This window comes from Schistocerca cancellata, chromosome 6 (assembly GCF_023864275.1).
Source record: "Schistocerca cancellata isolate TAMUIC-IGC-003103 chromosome 6, iqSchCanc2.1, whole genome shotgun sequence".
Lineage (NCBI taxonomy): Eukaryota > Metazoa > Arthropoda > Insecta > Orthoptera > Acrididae > Schistocerca > Schistocerca cancellata.
Genome location: NC_064631.1, coordinates 433,963,711 through 433,989,520, shown reverse-complemented (window position 1 = coordinate 433,989,520; position 25,810 = coordinate 433,963,711). Strand labels below are relative to the sequence as shown.

General features: G+C 40.7%; 1 protein-coding gene across 1 annotated transcript in view; it reads left to right on the top strand.

Annotated features, from left to right (window-relative positions):
• Positions 1-25,810, top strand: part of LOC126088118 (nuclear pore membrane glycoprotein 210) — a 241,665-nt gene that overhangs the window by 41,073 nt on the left and 174,782 nt on the right. Inside the window, exon 4 of the mRNA XM_049906217.1 lies at positions 11,148-11,288. Coding sequence (XP_049762174.1) covers positions 11,148-11,288 — 141 coding nt within the window. The remainder of the gene's footprint in view (positions 1-11,147; positions 11,289-25,810) is intronic.

Sequence of the window (25,810 nt, the reverse complement as noted above, 5' to 3'; positions counted from 1 at the left end):
CATTAGATTCGTTTTAGCAGTTACGAGTGGGCTCATGCGCGTGCGCAGTTGAGTGGTGTATGAGTAGTACCTTCTCCCGTTTCTGGCTGCAGAAATGTGGCTGTTGACTGTGTAAGCAGTCGCAGCAAGCGGCTATATGCAACCGGGAAAAATTTTACTGCCGCGCCCAAGCTGCCAGAGTCATGCACGTGCAGCGGGCCTGGATCTATTAGGGAGGGGGGGAGGGTGGCGTGACGCCAAATTCATATTCTTGAGGAGAAAAAAACCTTGTTTCACAAAGCGCCTAGCATCCAGGGCACATTGGTCTAGTGATTACTCATATGATTTTGATGCACATCCCTGTTGGTTTTTGAACACCCTCTGTAAGTTGATTACTGAATGAATCATAAGCCACGCGTGACAGCCGTGCGGTCTGAGGCGACTTGTCACGGTTCGCGCGGCTCTCCCCGTCGAGGTTCGAATCCTCCGTCGGGCATGGGTGTGTGTGTTGTCCTTAGCGTAAGTTAGTTTAAGTTAGATTAAGTAGTGTGTAAGCCTAGGGACCGATGACATCAGCAGTTTGGTCCCATAGTTAAAAAAAAAAATCATAAGTTGATTGTTGAATGTGTGCATAGTGTATGTGATGTCTCTGTCAGGGGAATCCTCGTCGCATCTAGAAATAAACTTTCCTGCAGGCAAAAGGGGACTGGGTTATACAAGCTGAGTGGAGTAAAGCTGAATGAGTGAATGCCAGTCGCTGTCTGATTATGTTGTTTGGGTTTGTGAATGACCAGCAGTGTTAAAATTACTAGGGAAATCCATAGATTCAGACAACCAGACTGGAAATAAACGGCTAACAAGAATAACAGGTAAGAAAGATTACATATTATCTTCTCGGTGTATCCAGGAAAATGAAATTTTGTCAGAAAATTTTGGCCAGATTGCTACACTAGTAAGGGCCAATTGTATAGTCCCTGTCTAGCAGCCACTTAAATTCTTTTCTGGAAGTAGTGCGGAAAATGGTTTGTACGAATATAACAATGCCAAACCGGAGAATAATCAGGGATAACTAAACCGGTGATTCTGGCAGGGTTAGTGAAGTTAACCAGTGAATAAGTCTTGACAAAGGCAGGAATAGTTCCAGAGTTAATCATAATAAGATTGTTTGTTAGAACGAGGAAGGAGAAGAAACGGGGACATCACACAAATTAGGGAAGAATGTGGCGATTCCAAATTTATATAAAAATCTCTTACTACTACTTTTCGATCTCATGCTTAAGAAACTGGAGCGCACGAATGAAATGTGAAACATAAAGCATTTTATGTTGGTCTTCGTGAATTATGTTCTGTCGTGTTATAAAAATGACATTTGTGCCAAAACAGTCTCATTTATTTGGTGTGCGTTACAATTTCTGCAGTGTTAGAAAGGCCTATTTTCTTTTATCTAGCGGACAGTGACAAAATAGACGTAATCAGATCGAGAAACCACAGCAGTCTTGGGTACTATTTGTATTAACAGCTTACGCAGTATTAGACAATGATATTTCGATTTGTCATGTAGCAAAACGTTTGACGAACTTTGATGAGGTAATAGTGTCTGTCGTGGAAAGGAAAGCACGCCATGTAAAGCTGTAGCAAGATTAGAGAGAAAGAATGCTAGGAGCTAAGGATTGAAGAAATGTGTACTGTATTGCTTGTCCCTTGTCTTTACTGGTTTTGTGTATCCTATATTTAATTTTATGTCACCCAAAGCAGAAAGTTATTAGCTAACAGGCAATAAAGAGTGCAAATTTTCTGAAGAGTTCTGGTTCTCCTGATTACAAATAATCCCATCCAGTATTAACTGTGATTTTTTTTTTTTTTTTTTTTTTAAAAAAAAAAGAGGGGCAGGATGTCAAACTGGGAGCAGGAGAGGCACCACTGGACATTTTAATTTCCACTGTCCTGAATATTGTTTGATGGCATCCAGTACAAAATATACACATTTCAATTCCATGAGCGAAATACAGTGATGTGCGATAAAAGAATGCTGTGTGAAAGACCAAATAACATGTCTTACATTTCCTTGAACATATATGTTTTATGTATCAGCCTCTTCAGAAAGATGTGCATTACAAAATGAACATATTTTTAAAAATTCAATTTTTTAAAATTTTTGATGTTGTATCTCAAACGCTTGAGGCAGCTGGGACACTATCTTAGTATTGCCCCGGTTTGGAAATATCGTAGATCTGAATCTGATACACAGAGCAGTCTTGAGTTATAGAAGTGACGTGTGTAGTCTCCACTTGACCTGTGTTTACATTTAGTGATTTTGCTGTTTCCTCTTCGTTTTCTGCTCTCACGTCGAATGAAAACAAAATGGATTTCTGAGGCTGGGAGTTATTAAATGACTTAAGCCGGGAGCTATCAAGTGACTTAAAATACATTCACATAATTATGGAAGGCTAATACGTTATTAGTTTCAGATTTTATTTTATTTCCACTTTTCTGACAGCCATGCATTAATCGCCTTGTAGAACAATGAAGTTATTTTTGTCAGTTTGCTAAAGAAATTTGGTTTTTATTAATCTTTTACACTGAGGCAATCAATGTGTTTGAAACTAAGTGTTTGGTTCCACACTATTGGCTAATTTCAACTGCTCGCTGCATTTCAAGTGTACGGTTTCATCTTCTAGCACGTAAGGCGTTATGCCATAATAAAGAATCAAAAATGAGTTAATACATTACTGGTACTCCAAGAAAATTTACATCCCGAAACCCACACTGAAAAGCTTAATATCAGGTCGAGACCTACTTCATTGGGAATCCGGACATACGAAAGTGCTCTTTAAGTATACACTTTAAATGTGCCATTTTAGTATGGCTCATGAAATTCTGATGCTCTTGGAGTATCCTCTGATGTCTTTTTACTTTTATGACATAATGTAAGATCTTTTAATGTTTTACGCATATGGACTTCCTGCGTCATAGCAGCTGCCAAAGCTCGGTGGTGCCTGTTATATGGCGCTCTCTGACGACTACTGAAACGAACCTATTTATAACAGGTCACGGGAAAATATTGCGAACGGTGGTTTGAAAAGCATTACTTTCAAAATAAATTTCCTTTTACGCAAGTTGAACTATGTGCGGGAGTGTACGGTGAGTTTATTAAATCACAGAGTGTTTGATGACGAGCTATTTAGAAGTATTTTGAGCCCAGTAGATCAGACAACCTTAGAGACCAATATTATATGTGAAAGCTTTGCTTTTCTTGTAGCAACACTATGTATATTAATTTAAAACATTAACTTTTCCTGTTTGTGTAACCGCTCTACTTAACAGTGATGTTGCTATTAGCTGACTACATCACGTGTCCTGTGGTCTGAATATCTGCTGTCATCAGCTGGCGGGATCACGGGACATGAGCTATGACTGGCTTACAAAAGCGCATTGCAATCTTGATTACAATGGTTCGGAAAGTAACATACGGTGTTTGGTGGAATTCGGATTTATACTTCCATAATACGAAAATATGCAGCGCACATGTTGCTGCACATCAAAAATCTTTCCAAAAGGAGTTTTCTTCCCTGAGTTTTGTTTTCTAAAGTGTCAGGAAATTCTACGTCCGTGTATAAAGACTTAACCATTCAAAGGATTGATAAGTTTTATAGTTCCTTGGGAAAATATACAGTCACTTAATAACACGGATAAAGTGTGTACTCATTCGGGAGAAAGTGAATTTTTAACTGGGAAATCCAGGATTTTTTTTCCCTTGTCCGCGTATACACCTTGTGATTAACATTTTTTCTTGCATCATTGTGGCTGCTATGTTTCTACCACTAAGCATACCACTAACCATGGCTCTGATCCACCTGCAAATGGTGGTCTCCAAGTCATGCAGTCCTGTTGCTTTAATCATGGATTCGGAGGTCGTGTTACTAAAAGCCCCTTCGATGTCCAAGAAGATGCAGAGGGCTATTTCCTGAAAGTGTAGTGCTTTCTCCACCTTCCCAACAAGTTAGTGGAGTGCAGTTTCACATGATTTTCGTGATTGGCATGCGTATTGGTTTATGTGTAGAGGGACCGTAGTTAACCTCCTCTCCCTAACATGCACATTCACCAGTTTTACTAATGTTTTAAGAAGAAAGGACAGAGTGATTGGTCTCACATCCTTGGCCTTCTTGGTATGATAAATTCTTCCTAGCTTTGGAAAGAAGACAGCCTTCACTGCCCTCCAGACATTATGAATGATTCCTCCTGCTTGACTAACCCTAAACAACCTGCATAGGAATCTTATTAAGTTCACTCCTGCTTGTTGCAGGAGTGCTTGAAAAATTCCGTCTGGGCCAGGTGACTTGAACGGTTGGAATGTTCCTATCACCTATTGGATTTTACTAAGGTCAACACATTCTCCCTTTGAATACCTGAAAACTGATATCTCACAGGGATCTCGTCCTGGTCTATGTTGTCTGTCAGAGTACATTGAGGAAAATGAGTCTTGAGTAGTAGTTCCAGCGTTTCATGTGCTGTCCTTCTAAACTCCCCATCCTCTTTCCTTAAAGTTTCTCCTGGATTAGTTGGTTATCCAAGTGAGGATTTTGTGAAGACTGGCCTGAAAAGCTGTATCCTCTACCTCCTCACAGAATACCTTCCAGTATGACAGCTTTTCTTGCTTAATTGCTAGATTGTATTTGACAAGAGCCTTCCGATATTCTGCCCATTGTCCCTTTCCTTCTCATAAGGTGTCTTCGTACCTGTTTCCTCTGTGGTTCCAAGTTGTTGTTTCACTAAGATATATTCCTATTCGTGCACTTCTTGGTGATTAAGCACTTGTCATGCAATGAGGTCATGATGGCAGAAGTCACTGCCTCTGCTACCTTCTCAAACTCTACTGGATTCCTTATCGAAGTACTGAGTTCCGATAGGCTTAAGTCGAGATCCCTCCTATACGCCTCCCAGTTCATTCTCCTGGGGTTCCTATAGAACATGGTCTGTCTAATGCCCATTTCAACATTGAACTTAATATAAATGTGGTCTGACGAGAATGGCTCTAAAGCCACATGCCATTTTTTGACATAACTACCCAACAAAGTGGAATCGAAGGTTATGCCAGTTACCTCTTCCCTTCTTATATTCCTAAGTGTAGGTTCCTTGTCCCTATTGAGGATCTCTTAAGTTATTAGCTAGAAGAAATTCTAGAAGGTTCTCACCTCTGCTGTTGGTGTCGGTGCTGCCCCACACCAAGTTGTGGGCATTGGCATCGCATCCAACCAATAGTTGGTTGCCCTGTTGTGCACAGGCTTCTGTCAGTTTCCTCACCTCCTGAGGTGGAGGAGCTCTGTCCTTATAAGGAAGGTATGCTGAGGCCATTAAAAACTCCCTCGTGATACCTTCTTCGTGTTGCTGCATCCTGAAGGTCACTAAGACCCTAGAACAAAAGTCTGCCATCAGCAGGAAGGGGATTCAATTTTTTACATAAATGCACATTTCGGAGTTTCGTATATTTCTAGCATAAACCAGCTTACCTCCAGTGCTGCTGAGGCCTGATATGGCCCCTTTATATAAATAGGGCTCCTGAATCATGGCCATGCCCACTTTGTGTCTTCCCAGGAGGCGACTCAGGGCAGCAGTGGCCCCTTTACTGTGTTGCAGATTGATCTGCAGCACATTCGGTCTCCATCTATCTGCCATTGTCACTTCTAATGTCTTTGATTACCCTGACAGCAACCTGTGAGAACCCCAAGAATAGTCTCAGGTCCTGTTCCTGCATTGCCCTCAGGAACTTCTCTCTGACTTCGACAAAAAGGGTTTGGTCTTTTGGTGCAACCTCCTGGTTGATTACCTTCCAATCCTCTGTCGAGACTTTTGGGTTTTGAAAACCTATTTTCTCAATCAGAGTCTCTTGAGAGACTTTTGGCACCGAGATTAATATCTTTGTGGTGTTGAAGAGCTCAGCCGCTGTCTTTACCAGCAGCTTCACATCCTTCCACGGTTATATTAGGGGCACCTTTTCCTTAGCCAGTCCACTGTACCCACCCCGTCACAGACAAAGAAAAGAGCACAGTGATCCAGATAGACTCTCCTGAATATGGGTCCTGGACTAGCGCCCCCCCCCCCCCCCCTCCCCGCCCAATCTTCTCAAAGAGAGTCATCTGCACGAGTTGCTCCTGCTGCTAGGTGATCTTGACCAGTGGATAGCCCTGCTAGATAACTGCCATCCTAAAAACCAAGACTGTAGTACTATAGGTCAGTTTCCCTAGGGAGTCTTAGATTCCTCCCTTGTTCTCTTACTGCCTGCCCTCGATGTAGAGAGGGTTTGTGCACCCCCTTCACCCTGGTACTGTCTTTTCTTGGAGGTCTTGGGCTCAAGCCCTTTCAGTTCCCTCCACTTTTGTTGAACAGGTCTGTCCCCCTGTTCAGCTGAGGGGATGATTTCCATCGGTTCCAGCTCGATGTTTGGGTGTCTGATGTCTAAACTTGCCCCTCAGTATTACTATCTTCTTTCATATCCATTTTGGTCCCACAAGAGTTGGGGATCTAAGCAGTCCACACCATGGAAACCCCATGTGGTGCAAGGCTAATTACTCAGGGAGTTGCCCGGTATCCCTGAGTCTCTGTTCATGACACATCTTCTAATGTGCCATGCGCCCCTTGGCACGGATCGCATCACACCTTGGGTGGGGTATTGAGGTGTTGGGAAAGCTCAAGGAATGGATGTGGGATGACAGGTTGTTGTGGGACACATTTAGTCTGGTCCATCAGCTAAGACCTTACTGACCGTAGGTTCCCACAGCCGCCATAGCCCTCAGCTTCCCGCAAACAAACAAGCCTTCCCGCCCTCACAGGCAATGCTACTTCAAGGTGGTGTCCCCTGGGAAGGAAGTCTACAACTTGTTTGTTTTGTTTTTCATGGGTGTCTTCGCAAGTTTTGTTTATTTTACTCTGATCATTACTTAATTTAATGACTTCATCCCTAACTAACAATACAAAAGTATATTGAGCTTGCATGGGATCATTTATTTTCACTACTTCATTATCAGTCTTAGGTTAAACTCTTTCTTACACTTACCTAATTTTTAATCCCATTCTTCACCCTTTTCTCACAATCCCCTATTCTCGTTTCATGAGACTCAACTCTGTTCTCTAAATGTTTAGACTCACAATTAATTTTTGCTAAGTCCTCATTTGTTGCTTCTATTTTATCAGCAAGAAATGTTTGCTCTTGTTCTATCTTCTCTTCCAGCCATATTTTTAGTTCTTTTTGCCCAGATACTAACTCCATTAATAATTCAAACATAAGTTGATTATTATCGTATGTAGGCAATGTATCAGATGATGCTGTTTTACTCTTTTTACCAATTTCATCTGGCATGCCCTACCTCTTCCATTTCATTACCCTGAGGCTGCACTACCTCTTTACTTCTCAGATTGTACCATTTTTCACTTTCTCTTGACATTTTGTTATTAAATAAATTATTACAAAGCAATTTAACAATATTCTAAAAAAATCCCTATGGTTGTCAATACTAGCTTCCTCTCGCTAGCTGTAAAGTGATTAGCGTACATGCTACCTCCTTCTCCGATGCGGTGCTGCTGCTCATCGCATTTTTTTTTTTTTTTTTTTTTTTTTTTTTTTTTTTTTGTCATGTTGGGTGTCTTTGGCTGCCATAGTCGACCACAGACGCCAATCCCTGCTGTTTGCCGCTCCCTGACGTTGGACTGCAGCTGGTAGAGGCGACAGGTGTTGCTTCCAAATCATTTGCGTCACCTGCTGTACGCTGCTCTGCTAACTGCTTCCTGAAGCTTTGTTTCTCGTAGCGGTGAAATAAAGCATAATCACTTTGGACCGTGCACACACATTGTAATCCCTTTGGACCGGACCACACACTTATAACTTTGCACTTTCATTTGCGCTTTCACTTTCAACCATGCAACACTGATTAATTAGAAGCATTTATAAATTTTGTTGCCCAACAGTTCAAAGAAACTTACAAAAGTTCAAACAGATTATAATATCACAGTTCACACGGTGTCGCTTTTTATCTTTTTCACTGTTTATTCACTACTGATTCGAGGGGTTTGCGATAATTATTGCAGTTCACTGTTCTCACTATGATTTTCACGTCTCACCCAGTTCACAGTTCTCATTAACGGATAGTAGCCTTTTCTTTAAATATACATTTCCCTGCCAGGAGATGCCATTGGAAATTGAAGAACGAGGGGGATGTGTGATAGTCCTGGCTGTGTCCCCCAGTATTTTATCTTGCGACAGAAGGGACATGGTGATTCTGTCATATATTACTGAGGAAGGAATTGCTAGAAGCTCACCTTAATGTAGCTTGATACACATGAAGTAGCATATGGTACCAAAATGGGGTGAGGTACAAGTGACAGATGATATGGTATGTACCTGTCCCGTGGGAGAGTTCGCCAATTATACTGAACTTGCTTATGATTGGTCGGCACATTCGGGTGTTTGGCTTGTTCGCGAAGACAACTGACAAGTTTGGAAATGATGGGATGCTTCTTGCCCAGATCAGTCGCGAAAAAAATCATTTCAGATGAATGTAGCAAGTAAAAAATACAGAGAGGAAATATCAAATCCAAAAGTAAAAGTAATGGCATTCTAAGGACTGCTTGCAATGATAGCAAAGATCTGGGTTAATGACAACAAAAACAACAGATTCAAATGCTTTTAAACTGTTCTTGACTTCTAAATATATTCTAAATAATTTTCAGTTCTGTTAGTTACATATTTCTCCAGAACAATTGGTTTGTTACAATTTTTTTAAAAGTAATTTGAGAGCGAGAAGTACAACATAATTATTACTTATAACTTACATCAAAAATTCATTGTGGACATTTCATTATAAACCTCCAGTCTTCTTTATTTTTGTATGATGCAAGTGAAGTTTTTGAATTCTGGTTTTCTTGAAAATTAAATTCTTCAGTTTTTTTTGTTATTGGCATTAGTTTATTTATAATGATATACAAAATATTATTTTTGAAATTGCAACTATACTGTCACAATTATTTATTGGAACTGTCTTGTGTTTATGAAATAGGATCACACCAAAAATGCTCCAAGATTTTTAGAGCTTTCAGAGTTTATACATTGAGTGCCATAAATGTTAATCTTTAATTAATATATTTACAGTCCTGAATTTTAGATCGTATCAATTTGTGCTCAGATCTATAAAAATAGAAATGAAATAATTATTTAAAACATTTGTAATTTTATATTGTGATTAGAAAAATTAAAGAAAAAATTTAACAGCTGTTTCAGATGGGACAGTAAGGTATCTATAATCATTTAACTGAACTCTATGTATGAAAATATGAAAAAATGAACTGGTCAGTACTGTCTCATGATAACAAATGAAGAGACTAATACCCACCAAAACAAACTCTTGTACATTAATAAATGTTACAAGGTGTCACACTGCAATTATCTAACATCTGAAATCAGCTATAACCAAAACTACATCATAAAAAATAAAATACATAAATTTCAATATACAGGATGTTAAAAAATGTATTCCAATATTTTGAGAGACAGCAGAATGAGCAAAATAAGAAAAAAGAAGGTCCAGTAAGCATGGCTATATAAAATGCATACCTTAAGAGATATGAGCACTTGTTCATCTTTTATTCTGTAAAACACATTTCTTTTACTGCAAGCTCTTTGATTTTCATGGTTTGAAAGGTGGTAGTGTGGATAAAAAAAGGAACAGAAATCACCATTAAACAAGGGCCCTGAAATGCATTCCTTAATAGCTATTAGCACCTTTTTTTTACGAGAAAATGTGTGTTTCACTGTAGCAAAGATGAACAATTGTTTATATTTTATAGCCCATATTTACTACATTTTTTCTTGTTTTGATGTACACAAAATTTGGAATCCTTTTTTTAACATCATGTATATGCGTTACAATATGTTAAAGAGTGAAGAATAAGACCAAAAGGATACATTGCTTAAGTCTTGCAAGACAGTTGTGGTGCCTGTATTATTGCATGGATGTGGGATCTTATATTGAGATATCTTAACTTTGATTGTATCTTCGATACACTTTTGTAATTCATTGGGGAAATTATTGTATCCCTTGATCAAAGAAACACACTACTAGGTGTGATTGGCTTGATTTTATGAAACTGCTTCTCATGTTCACATTTAATACCCAATACAGATTGGAATCATCCTACCTTCGAAATTAACTGTAACATTTGTTTTGTCAAACTTGCACAGTGCCTTTACAACATAAGCACAACCTCTTGATGTTCTGAATCCATTTGTTAACAATTAGAAAATTATGTTTTCTGGCACTGTAGGTCTAATCTAATCAAGCCAAATGTAGTAATGGGAAGGGGGCTTCTTTTACACCTAGTTACAGGGTTACAGCAATAATGCCATTTTAAGTAGTAAATAATTTAAATTGAAGCTACAGTTCATCATTTATGCTGTAATTCAAATATATTTTACCTGTAGCAGTCTTTGATAAATCAGTTTTCATACCAACACTGGCCGTGCACTTCTGCCAGCTTTGTTTTCGACATTTACCAGTGGATGGCTTAAGTGTCTGTGCCTCTATCCTTAAGCACCATCAGCTCATTTTTGCATTTTGTTCTCTTCTTTCTCTCTCATTTTACAGTGCATACTATTCAAATCAGAAAATAACTCTCAGTACTCAAGGGAAGTTGCTACTCCACTATATGATGAGTAGCAACTACACAATATACTGTTATTCCTGTTTAGAATATTAATCAAGAGATTCAGAGCTTCACAGGAGATAAAACTCCTTACTAAAGAAACTTATTAGAAGTAAAATTAATGCTGTCGAACTCCATCTTGCAGAAATATTCCAATAAATGGACATTCCAATAAATGGACATCTATCTTTTTTTGTTACAGGAACATAAATACAAGTAGAATGTAAAAGGTTTGAACATTGAAGTGAGCAACAAGATTTTATGCAGTAGTGTTTTTCTGTTGATTTTATTACAGCTTAGCTATTAAATTGCTCAATTTGGAATGGAATAAGCGTTTTTTTCTCTTCTTGTGCATATGTTAAGTTTTTTACACATTTTTAATGTAGTTAGATGCTGCCATAAATTTACCTGCAACAGGTACAAAAAATTATATCTGGTGTCCATTAGCTTAATACTCGCTCGTTTATTTTCTTTTGCAGATATCTGTACGTCTGCCACAGGAAGAGTATAGCAATATACCACCTATTCAAGTAGAACTTATGATTGTGGCTAATTTATTAATAATGCCTTCCGATGCATACATACTTACTGGAGATTCTGTGACATTCCACATTTACCAGGTAAAATATAATTTTGTATTGCAGTAAAATTGTTAAAGTAATTTGTGAAAATTTAGATGTAGTGTTAATCCACATTTACCCTAGAAATTATAATGGATGTTACAATTTAGTCTGTAGAGTCAGAATGTAATGACATACCTCTGTTAAAGTAGGGATTTGTTCAAGACTGTGTGGTGAAGTAAACCCACTTTAAAAGTGTCTTAGTTAAGTTTTTATTATTGTACAGGGTGGCGCAGATGGATCGGGTGGTTTTGAAGTGGACTGTACGTCTGGAGGGGGGGAGCCAGGTGTTCGGCGACTTCGTCCTGTGGTGGGGGGGGACGGGAAGTTTCAGTTGCAGGCTGGCAGTCAGTCGCGATGGCTACGTGGTCCGTTGAGCATCGTGTTTTCGCAGTGGAAGAGTTCATACGCAATAACGAGTCAATTGTTGCTGTGACGCGTGCCTTTCGCCGGCGTTTCAACATCCCACCTCGCGGTAGTGTTCCTAAGCGAGATACGATATTGAGTTGGGTGCATAATTTCCGCACTACTGGTTCATGTGCTCCAAAATGGACGCCTAGACCGCCAACAATAACAACGCCTGAGAACGTGGAGCGTGTGAGACGCGATGTCACTGCGAGCCCACGTCGATCAACGAGACGTCGTGCTCAAGCTCTTGGAATGTCACGTCGGAGCCTTCAAAGGATTCTTAACGAAGAACTGAAATTCCACCCCTATAAAATCCTGTTGGTACAGAAGATTCTCCCAACAGACCATCTTCAAAGGCTTCAGTTTAGCCAACAGATGTTGGAGTTATTGGAAGATGTAAACCTGATTATCATGATGTCTGACGAGGCTCACTTTCACATTAACGGATACGTAAACAAGCAAAATTGCCGTTACTGGGCCGACACTAACCCAAGAGATCTACACCAACGGCCTCTCCATAGTGACAAAGTGACGGTTTGGTGTGGGGTTTCTAAGGTAGGGATAATTGGTCCTTACTTTTTTGAAAATGAAAGAGAGCAGGCGGTTACTGTTAATTCGCAGCGTTATGTGAACATGATTGAAGATTTTCTTCTCCCACAACTTGAAGAGAACAATTACGACATGGGCAATATGTGGTTCCAACAAGACGGGGCAACTGCACATACCGCTAGGATATCAATGCAAGCTGTACGCGCTCTGTTCCCTGGCCGTTTGATTTCCCGTAATGGAGATGTCCATTGGCCCCCTCGCTCACCGGACCTCACGGTATGTGACTTTTTCTTATGGGGCTATTTAAAAGCAAGGGTCTACATGAACAAACCCCGGACCATTCAGGAGTTCAAGGCAGCAATTCACACCGAAATCACATCAATTCCTGGTGATGTGCTTGAGCGGGCAATGCGGAACGTTAAGGACCGACTCCAAGAATGCGTCGCTCGAGAAGGAGGGCATTTGATGGATGTAATTTTTAAAAACTAACATTACTATTTTTTTGTTAATAAACTTCCATTGTAACTACACGTTTTGCACTTTATTTCAATCCAATACCTTTACAATTGACAGTTTGACAAGTATTTTAAAACCACCCGATCCATCTGCGCCACCCTGTACATTATGCTTCATAAGGATTACATTTTAACTCTACTTGGTTTTTAAAACTAATAACAAAAGAAATGTTCCTCCTCCTGGTCTCCATTGTAACAAAAGACTGTGCATGTTAATGACTGAATCAATCTTTGCTACATCACTCTCCTCTGTATCCTCTCATCAAGTATGTATAATCTGTGTTTTCTGCTGTATCCTAACCCACATTTTCAGTCAGCTTTGTGTCTTGCATGTTTATTCTGCAGCCTAGCTTTTCCCGTGGTGAAGCATAAATACATAAATTGATGAGGAGCATATGACATTGGGATTAATAACAGTCATAACTTGGTTTAGTCAAAATTACAATCCTGAAACAAGAGGGAGCTGTATAATACTGTTAGGTTGTGACTGCGATCAAGCCCAAATACAAAAGTAGGGTCATTACTGAAGTAAAACACCTGGCACTGAAAGCACTTTACACTGAGGTGACAAAAGTCATGGGATACCTCCCAATATCTTGTCGGGCCTCTTTTTGTCTGACGTAGTGCAGTAACTTGCCATGAGATGGACACAAGAAGTCGTTGGAAGTCTCCTGCAGAAATATTCAGCCATGCTGTCTCTATAGCTGCCCATAATTACAAAAATATTTCTGGTGCAGGATTTTTTGCATGAAGTAACCACACCATTATGTCGCATAAATGTTCAATGGGATTCTGTCGGGCTATCTGGGTAGCCAGATCATTCGCTCAAACTGCCCAGGATGTTCTTCAAACCAGTCACGAACATTTGTGGCCTGGTGACATGGCAGATTGTCATCCATAAAAAAATCCATCATTTTTTTGGGAACATGAAAGTCTTGAATGGCTGCAGATGGTGTCCAAGTAGCTGAATGTAACCATTTCCAGTCAGTGATCAGTTCATTTGTACCAGTGGCCCCAGTAAACGCACCATTACGGAGCCGCCACCAGCTTGCACAGTGCCTTGTAGACAGCTGGGTCCTTGACTTCGTGTGGCTGCCCTACCACCAGATCTTACCAATTGAAATTAGGACTCATCTGACCAGGCCACTGTTTTCTAGTCATGTAGGGTCCAACCAATATGGCCACAAGCCCAGGAAAGGTGCTGCAGGAGACATCGTCTCATTAGCAGAGGCACTTGTGTTGGTTGTCTGCTGCTGTAGCCCATTAACACCAAACTTCACTGCACTTTTCTAACAGATACATTTGTCGTATGTCCCACCGTGATTTCTGTGATTATTTGTCTGTTAGCACTGATAACTCTACACAAACGCCGCTACTTGGTTGTCTAGTAAAGGCTTTCAGCCACTGTGTTGTCCATGCCTCAAAGTAAGTATTCTTGGCACACTTGACATTGTAGGTCTCAGAATATTAAATTCCCTAACAATCTCTGAAATGGAATGTTCCATGTGTCTTGTGCTGACTATCATTCCACGTTCAGAGTCTGTTAATTCTTGTTGTGCAGCCATAATCACTTCGAAAACCTTTTCGCATGAATCACCTGAGTACAAATGACTGCTCAGCAAATGCACTGCCCTTTTAGACCTTGTGTACGTAATACTACCACTATCTGTATATGTGGATATTGATACCATGACTTTTGTCACTTCAGCGTATTACAGGCATTAACATACAGAAGGAACAGAAGTGCCTCCTGAGTGCTGCTGTTTATATAGATATAAAATATTCTAGAATATGCAAATACTATGGACATAAGGAATTTCTAGAAACTTTTAGAAATGGTAAATACTATATGACAGGTATTAGCTGCTGAACAGATTTGAAACGACAAACTGCAGCATGCCAGCCATCAATGCTAACTGTTAGTCCACACTGCATGTAACACAATTCTCAGCATTGCTCCCTCTCCTGGGGAAACAATAACCTGCTATTTCAAAATTTCTCATAGGAGTACGGTGACCCACTGTGTCAGAAGTTCACATTGGATCCAAGTCCAGCATCCTAGATCTAGATCTCCCCAGTGGTCCTCTTAATGGCAGTACTAGAGATTCCATGGTTTGTTTCATGTTACCACACCCTCTGCGCCATGATATTTACTGTATAGAGGCAACATTGATTCACAGACAGGCACAACAAAAATATTGATATACATTTAGCTTGTGTCCAAAAGGCCGACTTCACACACACACACACACACACACAGCACTACTCGTACACACCCACCTTTGTCTGTAGCCGCTGTTGTTATTCCATCCTGGACTTTACATTGTGTGATATTGCATTTTTACTGTGATAACTCTGCTGTTCTAGCTACACAATCATTGAGCAATCCTTCAGTTATCTCGAATGAGAAACCCTCATTGTTGATCTGTGGCTCAGGACAATATTAAAGCTTTATACGATATGGAAGACATGGATGAAATCTCTGTGGTTGCAGTGATGCAGTGTCATAATCCTTCAGTTCGTATGTGATGTCCACCAATCAGTCAAGAATACAATATGGTCCAAAGCAACATTTCAGTAACTTTTCTGATAGTCTCCCTTTCCGAACCGCCACAAAAATCCATACTACATCTGCTGGGTCGTATCTCACTGGCGTATGCTTGGTGTTATAGTGCTCTCGGTCCTTCTCCTGGGCTTCCAGGCACTATATGCATACCAGCTGTCTTGTTTCATTGGTCCTTCTCATGAAATGTTTCACAGTCATCCTAAACATCAGCCTGTTGAACCAAGAACATTATTGTTTCGGGCTTGCGGCCATGGAGCAGAAAGAATGATGCAAATCCTGTAGTATCTAGCTTCGTTGTGTTATGTGCTGTGTTACGATGGCCAGTATTTATCACAATCTCGCTGTTCGACATGAAGGTACATCGAGGGAATATTTGCCAACATCTTATTAGAGCGTTCTGTGAAGCCATTCATCTGTGGGTGGTAGGATGTTGTTATCCTGTGGATGATGTCACAGTGTGAAATTACCTCTGATACTAGTCTCAACTGGAGATCTTTTCTGCAACCATGGATTGTCACATATGGTGCTGCATGCTTCAAAATGGTGTGTTTTACAAGAAACCTTGCAATTCCTGGAGCCTCAGTAGTAGGTACAGATTTAATGACAGCGCAGCGGGTTAGTCAAACAGTGCAGACTGTAGTCCATCGATTACCATTTATTGACTTCGTGAACTTCCTCCAAAGGTTAGTTTGAATCGAGTGGAATGGTGCTGCTGTAGTCGTAATTGATAGGCGCCCCAAAGCACATGCTTTTATCATTGGCATTCCTTACAGTGGCTCACATAATGTCTAACGGATCGGCACAAATTGAGCCATTGTTACCTGCATCTGATTCAGTCTAGAATCTTCATGAATTCCAGATGACCAGAAATTGGAGAATCATGGAAATAATTAACGATAGCTGGCTGTAGATGAACTGGGATGATGAACAACTATTTTTGCTCCATTGGATTGTAGGTCTTCTTAAACTATGTTCAGTTTTTTAACTGGAGTTCTCCTTTTGTTAGTTTCTCCTTCTTCAAGACTTTTATGGTTTTCAGCAGTGCTGGACGTTCACTCAGTTCAGCATCTGTGATATTTAATGTAGTGATGACTAAGATTTCATCCATATAGCTGTGTTCCACCAAAGGATTCCTTGAAAGGCAGTTGGTGACCTTGTCCACATTTGTTTACCACTGTGACTCCTGAAGCCTCGTTGTCAATCTCACCAGTCAAGCTAATGGATCCTTCAGGCTAGTCAACCAGCATAGAAAATGGTGATCCATCAGAATTTTTAACAGTTTCCCAAATAAGTACACCTGGAACATGTTGATTGCCCAAACAACTGCAAGGCACTCATTTTCAGATGTGGGGTAATCCATCTTAGACTTGGAGAGTATAAGGTGTAGCCTTTTCAGCACCTTTCTGAGTTTACACTAGAGCTGCACTATGCCACAACCACTAACATGAGTGTGAAGTTCTCTTTCAGCATTCACAACATACAGAGAAGATACTGGAGATGATGTTTGTGCCTTCTTAAGGACAAGGAAAGAACTTTCTTGTGCCCCGTTCCAGAAAATTTGCCATCTCTTTACAGTAGTTCTTGCAAGGCATGTGGCTTGTTATTCAAGTGCTGTATGAATCATTGGTAGTACGAGTACATTCTCTAAGAAAATTCCATCACAAATGTGCCAAGGAGTTGGAAGATCTATGGCCTTATTTTCTCTGGCTCAGGCCACGTTCCATCACCTGTAACTAGGTGGCCCAAGATTTTTATTTCTTGGGTGGCAGAAGAGGCACTCTTTCAGATTCAGGTGGAGGTGACGTTGTTGCCAAGTGGCTTAGATGTTCTTCAATTTTTTTTGAAAAAATGTCAGTGTCATCCAGGTCACATGAATGTTGTCCATTTAAGGTATTGAAGCTAGTTGTCCATCATATACTCTAATGTTACAAAGCCTAAATGACATAATTTTGATTCCATAGAGGCCATCAGGTCTTATTAAGGCAGTCTTTCCCTGTCAGCTTTGTCAATCTTGATTTGCCAGTAAGCTGTCTACATGTCAGTAGTTGAGAAATACTGCTTTCAAGCATCAGTGTGTAGATATCTTTTTTTGGTGATATTTTCCATTGTCAGTGATCGGTGTACAAATGCCGTGTGCATCCCTTATTCTTCAAAATGAATGGAGGAGAGGAGCAAGGACTCTGTGAAGGTTCACTGATATCATCCTGCAGCCTCTTCTCCATTTGATGGCCACAGGATAACATAGTCTTCAACCAGGCAGTTGCCCAGAGCAATCTTTGTTACGTGCGCTATGTGGAATAGGTTTTATGTGCGCTATGTAGAATAGGTTCCTCGATATCGAGCTCTGATCTTCCACAGTCTGTGACTGCTCGTGACGCCTGCCTGAAGTCCCATCTAGGAATAACATTTTGAGGGCACTGTGCTAAACAACAAACTAAATGACGATTCTGTCATTGACAGCTATCCTTACAATACATATTCCTGATGGCTAGGTGTGTTTCCCATTTGTGATTTTCAGTACAATCACTTTCATGTCACTGAACATAGCCTTCGTTAGCATGTGACATTACAGAAAAAGAAGTGCCAGAGTTGACTAATGTCCGGACCGGTTGGCCATCTATGATGACTTTGGTGAGATTTCCTGATGTCTTGGTAACTGGTGATTACCTTTCCTGAAATTGGCAGCTAGGTGAGTGGCTGGTACCATTGTCTAGTGCAGGGGAAAGGTTATGGTGTGTTGGGGAGTGACCTTGTCCAGGTTACTTGATGAGCTGCTTCCTACACGTTGACCATAATCGTCTAAACTAGGCTGGCCTGAATAGGACTGTTGTGATGATTGATGTCTTGTGGCATAATAGTTGTTGAACACTCATCTTCTTCCTCTGCAGTTTCATACAAAGTGTTCAGTACACCAACATTGGAAACATACTGGTGTGTTGTCCTCTTTGTTATGTGCACTATGTTCTTCTGCTGGACATTATATGTGGTGGAAGATTTGGTTGTATCTGCACTTGCCTTGGCCAGATGCTGGGTTGTTGCTTGATAGCTGCGACAGAGTCAGAGTTCGCGTAGAACATTCTTCACAATGATTTGACTGGTGGCGAACATTTATGCTAAGGCTCAATATACCTTTTCTTCAACATTCTCCATTACCTCCAGATGTAGAGGATTGACATTCAAGGTCTCTCTCTCTCTCTCTCTCTCTCTCTCTCTCTCTCTCTCTCTCTCTCATGTGTACTTGGCCCGACATTCTTGGCTGCCATAAACTGATGTATCTCTTCACTTACTATCTAGTGTATGAGAGAAATGAGGTCATGGTGGTCTTCCACAAGTATCATTGGGACCACATTTGGAAGTCAAGTCTTTCGTCCAACTCTATTCTTTTGCATTTTCTTGATGCACTGGCGCCACTTGATGAATTCCTCTGTCACCGTGACATTCTTTACTGGTGGAAAGGCTCGGTAGATTTCATACGCAACTCCCTTTATCTAATTTGAGATCATTTTGGTATCTCTATTATTCGGATTCAGTATGTGGCATAAGGACCAACTATATGTAAGACTGTGTTGTTTAATCATGATGTTGCACCCTGTTCTTCAGTTGTTTTTCCGCTAAGCAACTTGCTTTTCTTCAAGTTCGCATGCACTTTTTCCCAGCTATTGAGGTTTCTCTTGTTGTTCTCAAACCACTGCTGGGTCGTGATGTCCAAACAGAAGCTCTCAGTTGCCAAACACATGACATTCCACCTATTTTGTGTGGCAACTTGTCTGAGTCCTTTGATCCATTTCTTTGGGTCCTGACCAGCATCTCCCGAAAACACTGACAGATGTTTGATGTAAAGCTGACCTACTGCTTGTATCTAATCCAATTGAATCAAAATCTGAAACAGAGTCATCAGTGAAGTGCAACACTTAGCACGGGAAGCACATTTATTATGGACACGAACATGGAAACCAAACAGAACTGCATTGTGGACAGAGAGTGCTTTGTTTATACAAATATTGAAATTCCAAACACAGGACATTTTGAGAGACTTCTATAAGTGATAAATATTAAATCCATACTAATATTATAAATTTGAAAATAACACTGTCTGTTACATTTTCATGACTAAACCGCTGTACTGATTTCAATGAAATTTGGTGTCGTAATCTTGATTGGGAACATAGGCTTCTTTAGAAAGTAAGAACAATTCTTTTTACATCAGTTTAAAGACTGTTTTGATGCAGCTCTTTATCCAACTTTATCTTGTGCAAATCTCTTCATCTCTGAGTAACTACTGCAACGTACATCTTTCTGCTTACTGTATTCATATCTTGGTCTGCTTCTACATTCCCCCCGCCTCCTCCCCCCTCCCACCCCTGCCCCACTTCCCTTTAATATTATGTTGGTGATCCCTTGATGTCTCAGAATGTGCCCTGTCAACTGATCTCTATTTCTAGTCAGGTTGAGCCCTCAAATTTGATTTCTCCCCAAGTCTATTCAATACCTCCTCATAAGTTACATGATCTATGCATCTAATTCTCGGTTCTTTTCTGTAGAATCACATTTCAAAAACTTCTGTTTGTCATACATATTTCGCTTCCATACAAGGCTACACTGTGGACAAATATTTTCAGAAAAGGCTTCTTAACACTTAAATCTATATTCAATGTTAACAAATTACTCTTCTTCAGAAATGCTTTTCTTGCCATTGCCAGTCTACATTCTGTATCCTCTCTACTTTGGCCATCAACAGTTATTTTGTTGCCCAAATAGGAAAACTCATGTACTACTTTAAGTGTCTTGTTTCCTAATCTAATTCCCTCCACTTCACTGGATTTAATGTGACTAAATTCCATTATCCTTGTTTCACTTTTGTTGATGTTCATCTTATATCCATCTTTCAGGATGCTGTCCATTTTGTTCAGCTGCTCTTCCAAGCCATTTGCTGTCTCTGACAGAATTACAATTCCATCAACAAGCCTCAAAGTTTTTATTTCTTCTCCATGAACTTTAATTTGTACTCCAAATTTTTCTTTGGTTTCCTTTACTGCTTGCTCAATGAACAGATTGAATAACATAGGGGACAGGCCACAGCCTTGTCTCACTACTTTCTCAACCACATCTTCCGTTGCCTGCCTCTCGACTCTTACAGCTGCTGTCTGTTTTCTGTACAATGTACAAATTATATAATGTATAGCTACTGCAATAGCACGCTGCAAAGAGGTGCATACCTGCTCATGACCCACCGTAAACATCACTCAGTAGCGACACACCGTGTGCTGTGCCATCGTGCATTATGGCAGTAGGGAAGGGGGTGGTGGGCGTGCGCATTGTGAGCTGTGCTTACCTGAGAGGCAGACATGTCAGGGCAGTTGAAATTATTGTAGACACAGCAGCTTACTTACTTACCATCACTCATCATAATAAAACAGCTAATATGCGAGTAACAGCTAGTAGCAAATATTTGCTGGCGATTGGATTTGAAATGACTACCTGCAGCACACTAGCCAGCACTGCTAACTGGCACAGCTTGTGGCAATATCATAGGTGCTAAAGAAACTAAGAATTACTTTAGATTTATCTGGGCACGGGCAGAACTGCACTGCTGACTATATTTTGTAATCCACATTTTGTAACATTATTGTTCGACACTGCAGGTGTGTTGTAGAAACTGTTGGTTCTAATTTCTAGGTTGCTGCAGCTTTCTTCCAAGATTTGTTTATTGGGTAGGTTAATCAATTTTGTACAGCACTACATATAATCTTTGAGGACATTGGAGTAGCAGATGAAATCTGTGTGGAATGCAAAACTGCTAAATAACACTTGTATCTCCCTACAGTGGAGGTCCAAGTCCTCCCTTGGGCATGGGTGTGAGTATTGTCCTTAGCGTTAAGTTAGTTTAAGTAGTGTGTAAGTCTGGGGACTGATGACCTCAGCAGTTCGGTCCCTTAGGAATTCACATACATTAGAACATTCCCCTACAGTGGCAGAGAATGAACATGCCATCCTACTGAACATCAGGTCACATAGTACTCAGACAAAGGTGCAATGGAGGGAGCAGAAAATGATTTCAAGTGAAAAACATAGAGATGAAACAGTTGATGATACCAGCACGGGATACACTGGGGCACATACATCTAACAAAATATAGTTACAGAAGTTTGGCTCTTACACAGAATAAATCTTATCTATATACACTGCCCAGTCATATTAATGTGACCACCACCTATGTTTGACGTCACCATGCACTAACCACTCACAAGTGGCAGATGGGAACACTAGCAGTAGAAGGTATATAAATCATGTCATGGAGACACAGAAAACAGTGCAGTTGTAATATGGAAATGTAGTGATTTACGTGATGCCCAAAAGGGCACAATCATTAGCTTTTGGGCCAAGGATGGAAGTATTTCTGAAATGGTTGAGTTTGTAAATTGTTTGTGTGCCCCTGTGGTTAAAGTACACTGTGCATCACAAAATGGCACTATCCAAAATCAGCGCTGAGGCAGCTCTTGTGCACCATGGGCCATAGATGACAGGGGTGAAAAATATATGAGAAGAAGTACCACTGCAGCTGTATCTTGAGAATGTCTGTATTCTGTCACACGACTGGTTTCGGCAGCACTTTACCACCATCCTCAGGCCCCACCACTGCCAAAAGAGTATTTGATTTCCTTGGCGCATTTACTGTGGGATCCTTGTTACTAGGACACGTGGGCTAGCTTTCATCAGGAGTCTATACTCGACACCGAGTTGTCTCTAATGCAATCGCATGTACCTAATCAAGGGCTGTGGAGATGTGGTTGAACAAATAGATATGCATCTGTTGAGCAACTGACAACCCAGGTGAACCAAGGGGCTACCTGCAGTCTCCTCATTGAGCATTCAGTAAACGTTGCTGTGTGTGAGCTTCTGCAGCAGGTGCCTGGTTTATGCACTCATGCTAAATACTTTTCATTGGGGATGAAGACTAGAATTTTCATGCCAATACCACAACTGAATTCCCACTGATTGCAACAGGTGACCTTTCAGATGAATCACATTTCATGCTCCATCGAACAGTTGGCCGTTGGCATGTTCAACGTGTTTTGGGGAATGTTTTTGTGGCATACTCTAGATGGTCTTGTCCTTGTCATTCTGGAAGGCACAATGGATCAAACCAAGTATGCATCTGTCCTTAGGGGCCATGTCCATCCCTACATGCAGTTTGTTTTTCTTTGGAGCGATGGCATCTACCAGCAGGAGAATAAAATGCGTCACACAGCTCACAGTGTAAGTGCTTGGTTTGAAGAGCATTAGGATGAGTTTACCATAGTACTCTGGCAACCAGACTCCCCACATTTAACTCTTTAATGCACAGAGATAGGAGATAAATTGTAACACTTCAAGCAGCATGGTAGTCTTGGAAGCAAGACTTACTTTTCCCTTAGTAGAGAGGTACCAGTCACACACAACACACCCATTCGGTCCTTTCTGCCCCCTCCCCCCTTTTCTTTTCTTTTCTTTTTTTCCCCTGCAATTTGCACATCTTTGTCATGTAGTTCTTTGTGGCTGATGTGCTGAACTTTTTGTTCTCACACTTTTAGGTATGCAAGGTTTGTCTTTGCGAGCTGTACTGGATGGTTCAGTTGCCTGCCTTTCTTCCTTAAAGCAACCAATGTGTTGCTTACAAGACTTCTGAACACTTCCTTCTGAAATTTCTTCATTTTCATTGTTACAACCTTCAGTTCCTTATGAAGCACAAAGGCATTCACGATACTTTCATTAGTATAGCAAAAGAAGATGTGAGGGTACCATGTCCAACTCTTTTTTGTGAGGCCACCATGTCCAACGCTTTCTGTCAGTTTTGTATATTGATTTCCTGTGATCTAATTTATCCACAGAGTTGATATTTCTATTGTAATCAACAACCTGTAGAGGGCAAGGCAACTTCATTACAGTTACATCCTTTTCTTTCCGAAATACTTCTGTTGTGGTTTTCAGATCATGAATGGTTGAGAACAAATGCACAGTTCTTTTGTACTTCCATTTTACAATACACAACACAGTGTCATTTGTAGCCCAGTCATATTCATCACTTTTTTGTTCTTTATCATGTTTTAGCAGTTCCATGAGAACAGTAACATGAGATGGCCATTGTTTGATTGTGTATTTTCTCTCATGAATCACCTTCGTTTGAAGAGCTTGTTTCAGAAATAATAATTCCTGAACAAGGTGCTCAGTAATCTGGGTCATCACTAAAATCTGCATCATCGTCTGATGAAGTCTGACTTGAAGGTATTTCAGTGCTTCCATATAACGATTCATTATAAACTGAGATGGAAGATAACATCTTGAATTAAGTGTATGCAGTTTTACTGCACAAACAATGCACAAAATCTGCAACAGTACGTGATGTTTCACCCAGTTTCTAATGCAGTGCAGGAACATTGATGGTGGTATACAAGGTGTGTTCCATAAGTAATGCGACCAAATTCATAAAAAACCATTTATTGAATATATTCATACAAATAATAAAAAAATTTCAATATAGCACCCTCTTGTGTCGATACACTTCTGGAGCTGGTGTTTCCATGCCTGGAAGGCAGCCTGGAATGCCTTTTCCGGAATGTCCTTTAGAGCTGATGTAACATGCACCTGGATGCTTTCAATCATGTCCCAAAGTTTTCCTTTCATGACTCCTTTTAACCGAGGAAACAACAAAAAACAGTCAGTGGGAGCCAGGTCAGGACTGTAGGGAGGCTGGGGAACCAGTGGGGTCTTGGTCCTGGCCAGGAAGTCATTGACGATGAAGGTGCTGTGACTCGGCGCGTTGCCGTGGTGAACTTTCCACGTGTCCTTGATGTCGCTTCGGCAGCGTGAGACCCACCTTTTCAGTCTTTTGAGCACTTCCAAGTAGAAAGCTGAGTTCACTGTAGTCCCGGTAGGTACAAATTCATGGTGGACAATGCCTCTGACGTCAAAGAAGACAATGAGCATGGTTTTGATCCTTGACTTGCTCATGTGTGCCTTCTTGGGACGGGGCGACTCTGAACTCTGCCTTTTTGTCTCAGGGTCGTACTCAAAAATCCACGACTCATCACCAGTGATCAACTGAGTTTAAAAAATGAGGATAATTTTCACGAATTTCCAGCATTTCTCGGCACCGAAGCACTTGCATGTGCTTGTGTTCGTCGTTCAACACTTTTTGGACGAGTTTGGCACACACCTTTCTCATGTGCAAATCTTCGGTCACAATGCAGAGAACGGTTGTGTTTGACATGTTTAGAGTTTGTGCTATCAATTGAAGGCTCAGCCATCTGTCAGAGTTCAAACAATCGTGCACACGCATGACATTTTCGTTGACTCGTGCGGTTGATGGTCGTCTACTGCGAGGTTCGTCGGTGATCTCTTCTCGGCCCTCCATGAACGACATGTGCCATTGGAAAACTTGTGATTTGGACAAACAATCAGTCCCAAAGGCATGCTGAAGTAATGGAAACATTTCAGTGGCAGACTTCCCAAGTTTAAAGCAAAATTTGATAGTGTACCGTTGCTCTACAGAATGATGTCCTGACTCTTTGGAAGCTTGCAGCCGAATGAGGCAAAGAGTGTTTTGAAGCTAGAATCCCCCTCCACTTAGCCCAGCCGGTTAAAACACGCTGTGGTGTACCGTTGCGTCAGAAAAAAATTGGTCGCATTACTTATGGAATGCACGCTGTATATTGTGAACTCTGAGTTATTCTTGAAACAGTCATCTCCCATGAAATATATCTAAATACCATGAATTCTACAGTGATTCTGAGTATATATTAGGCAGTATCTTACCTGTAATAAAAAGCTGTATCACCACTATATCACATAAGGATGGGAGCAATTAAGCACTTGGTTGCAGTGGACAAAAACATGCAGCAGTGTGCTCTTGGTGGCATAGAACAATCACTACAGATGCATCATATGGAGCAATGCAACTTGAGATCTCTTTTGGCCATATTTGGAACTACCACATTATGTACAACGGGTGGTTCATCAAACACATCTTCATGATGGCTGCATCAGGATTTCACAATTAATTGATATGCTTTTAATACCACAATGCATGTAAGCAGCAGTGGAGTCGACATGGCTCCGCATCCCTGTAGGTATCTTGCAGAACCCCATTGTCACTTTTCCTGCATGTCTTGTAGCGGTCTGCGCAACAAAAGGTGGTCACGTTAAGCCTTTCACGGGCTGTGGGGAATATACTTCCCACTAAATGTATTTGTTTACAATGTTTAAGGGAATGTGTGTTACCCCTTCTGTACGCTCCTGGCATCTAGTGCTGGTCTGTTGCACCATCTGTAGAGTGTCTAGTACATTGGACCAGGTGTATGAAAACTGCTAAAATAATCAGTTTTTGTTTGTCATGGGATCGCTACTGTTGTCGCAACACATTGCTTCACTCCTGCAATCACTCCTGCAATACACATTAGTGTGACCTGTATCAGCTCTTACCTTTTTTGCTTGATAAGGTTTTGAGG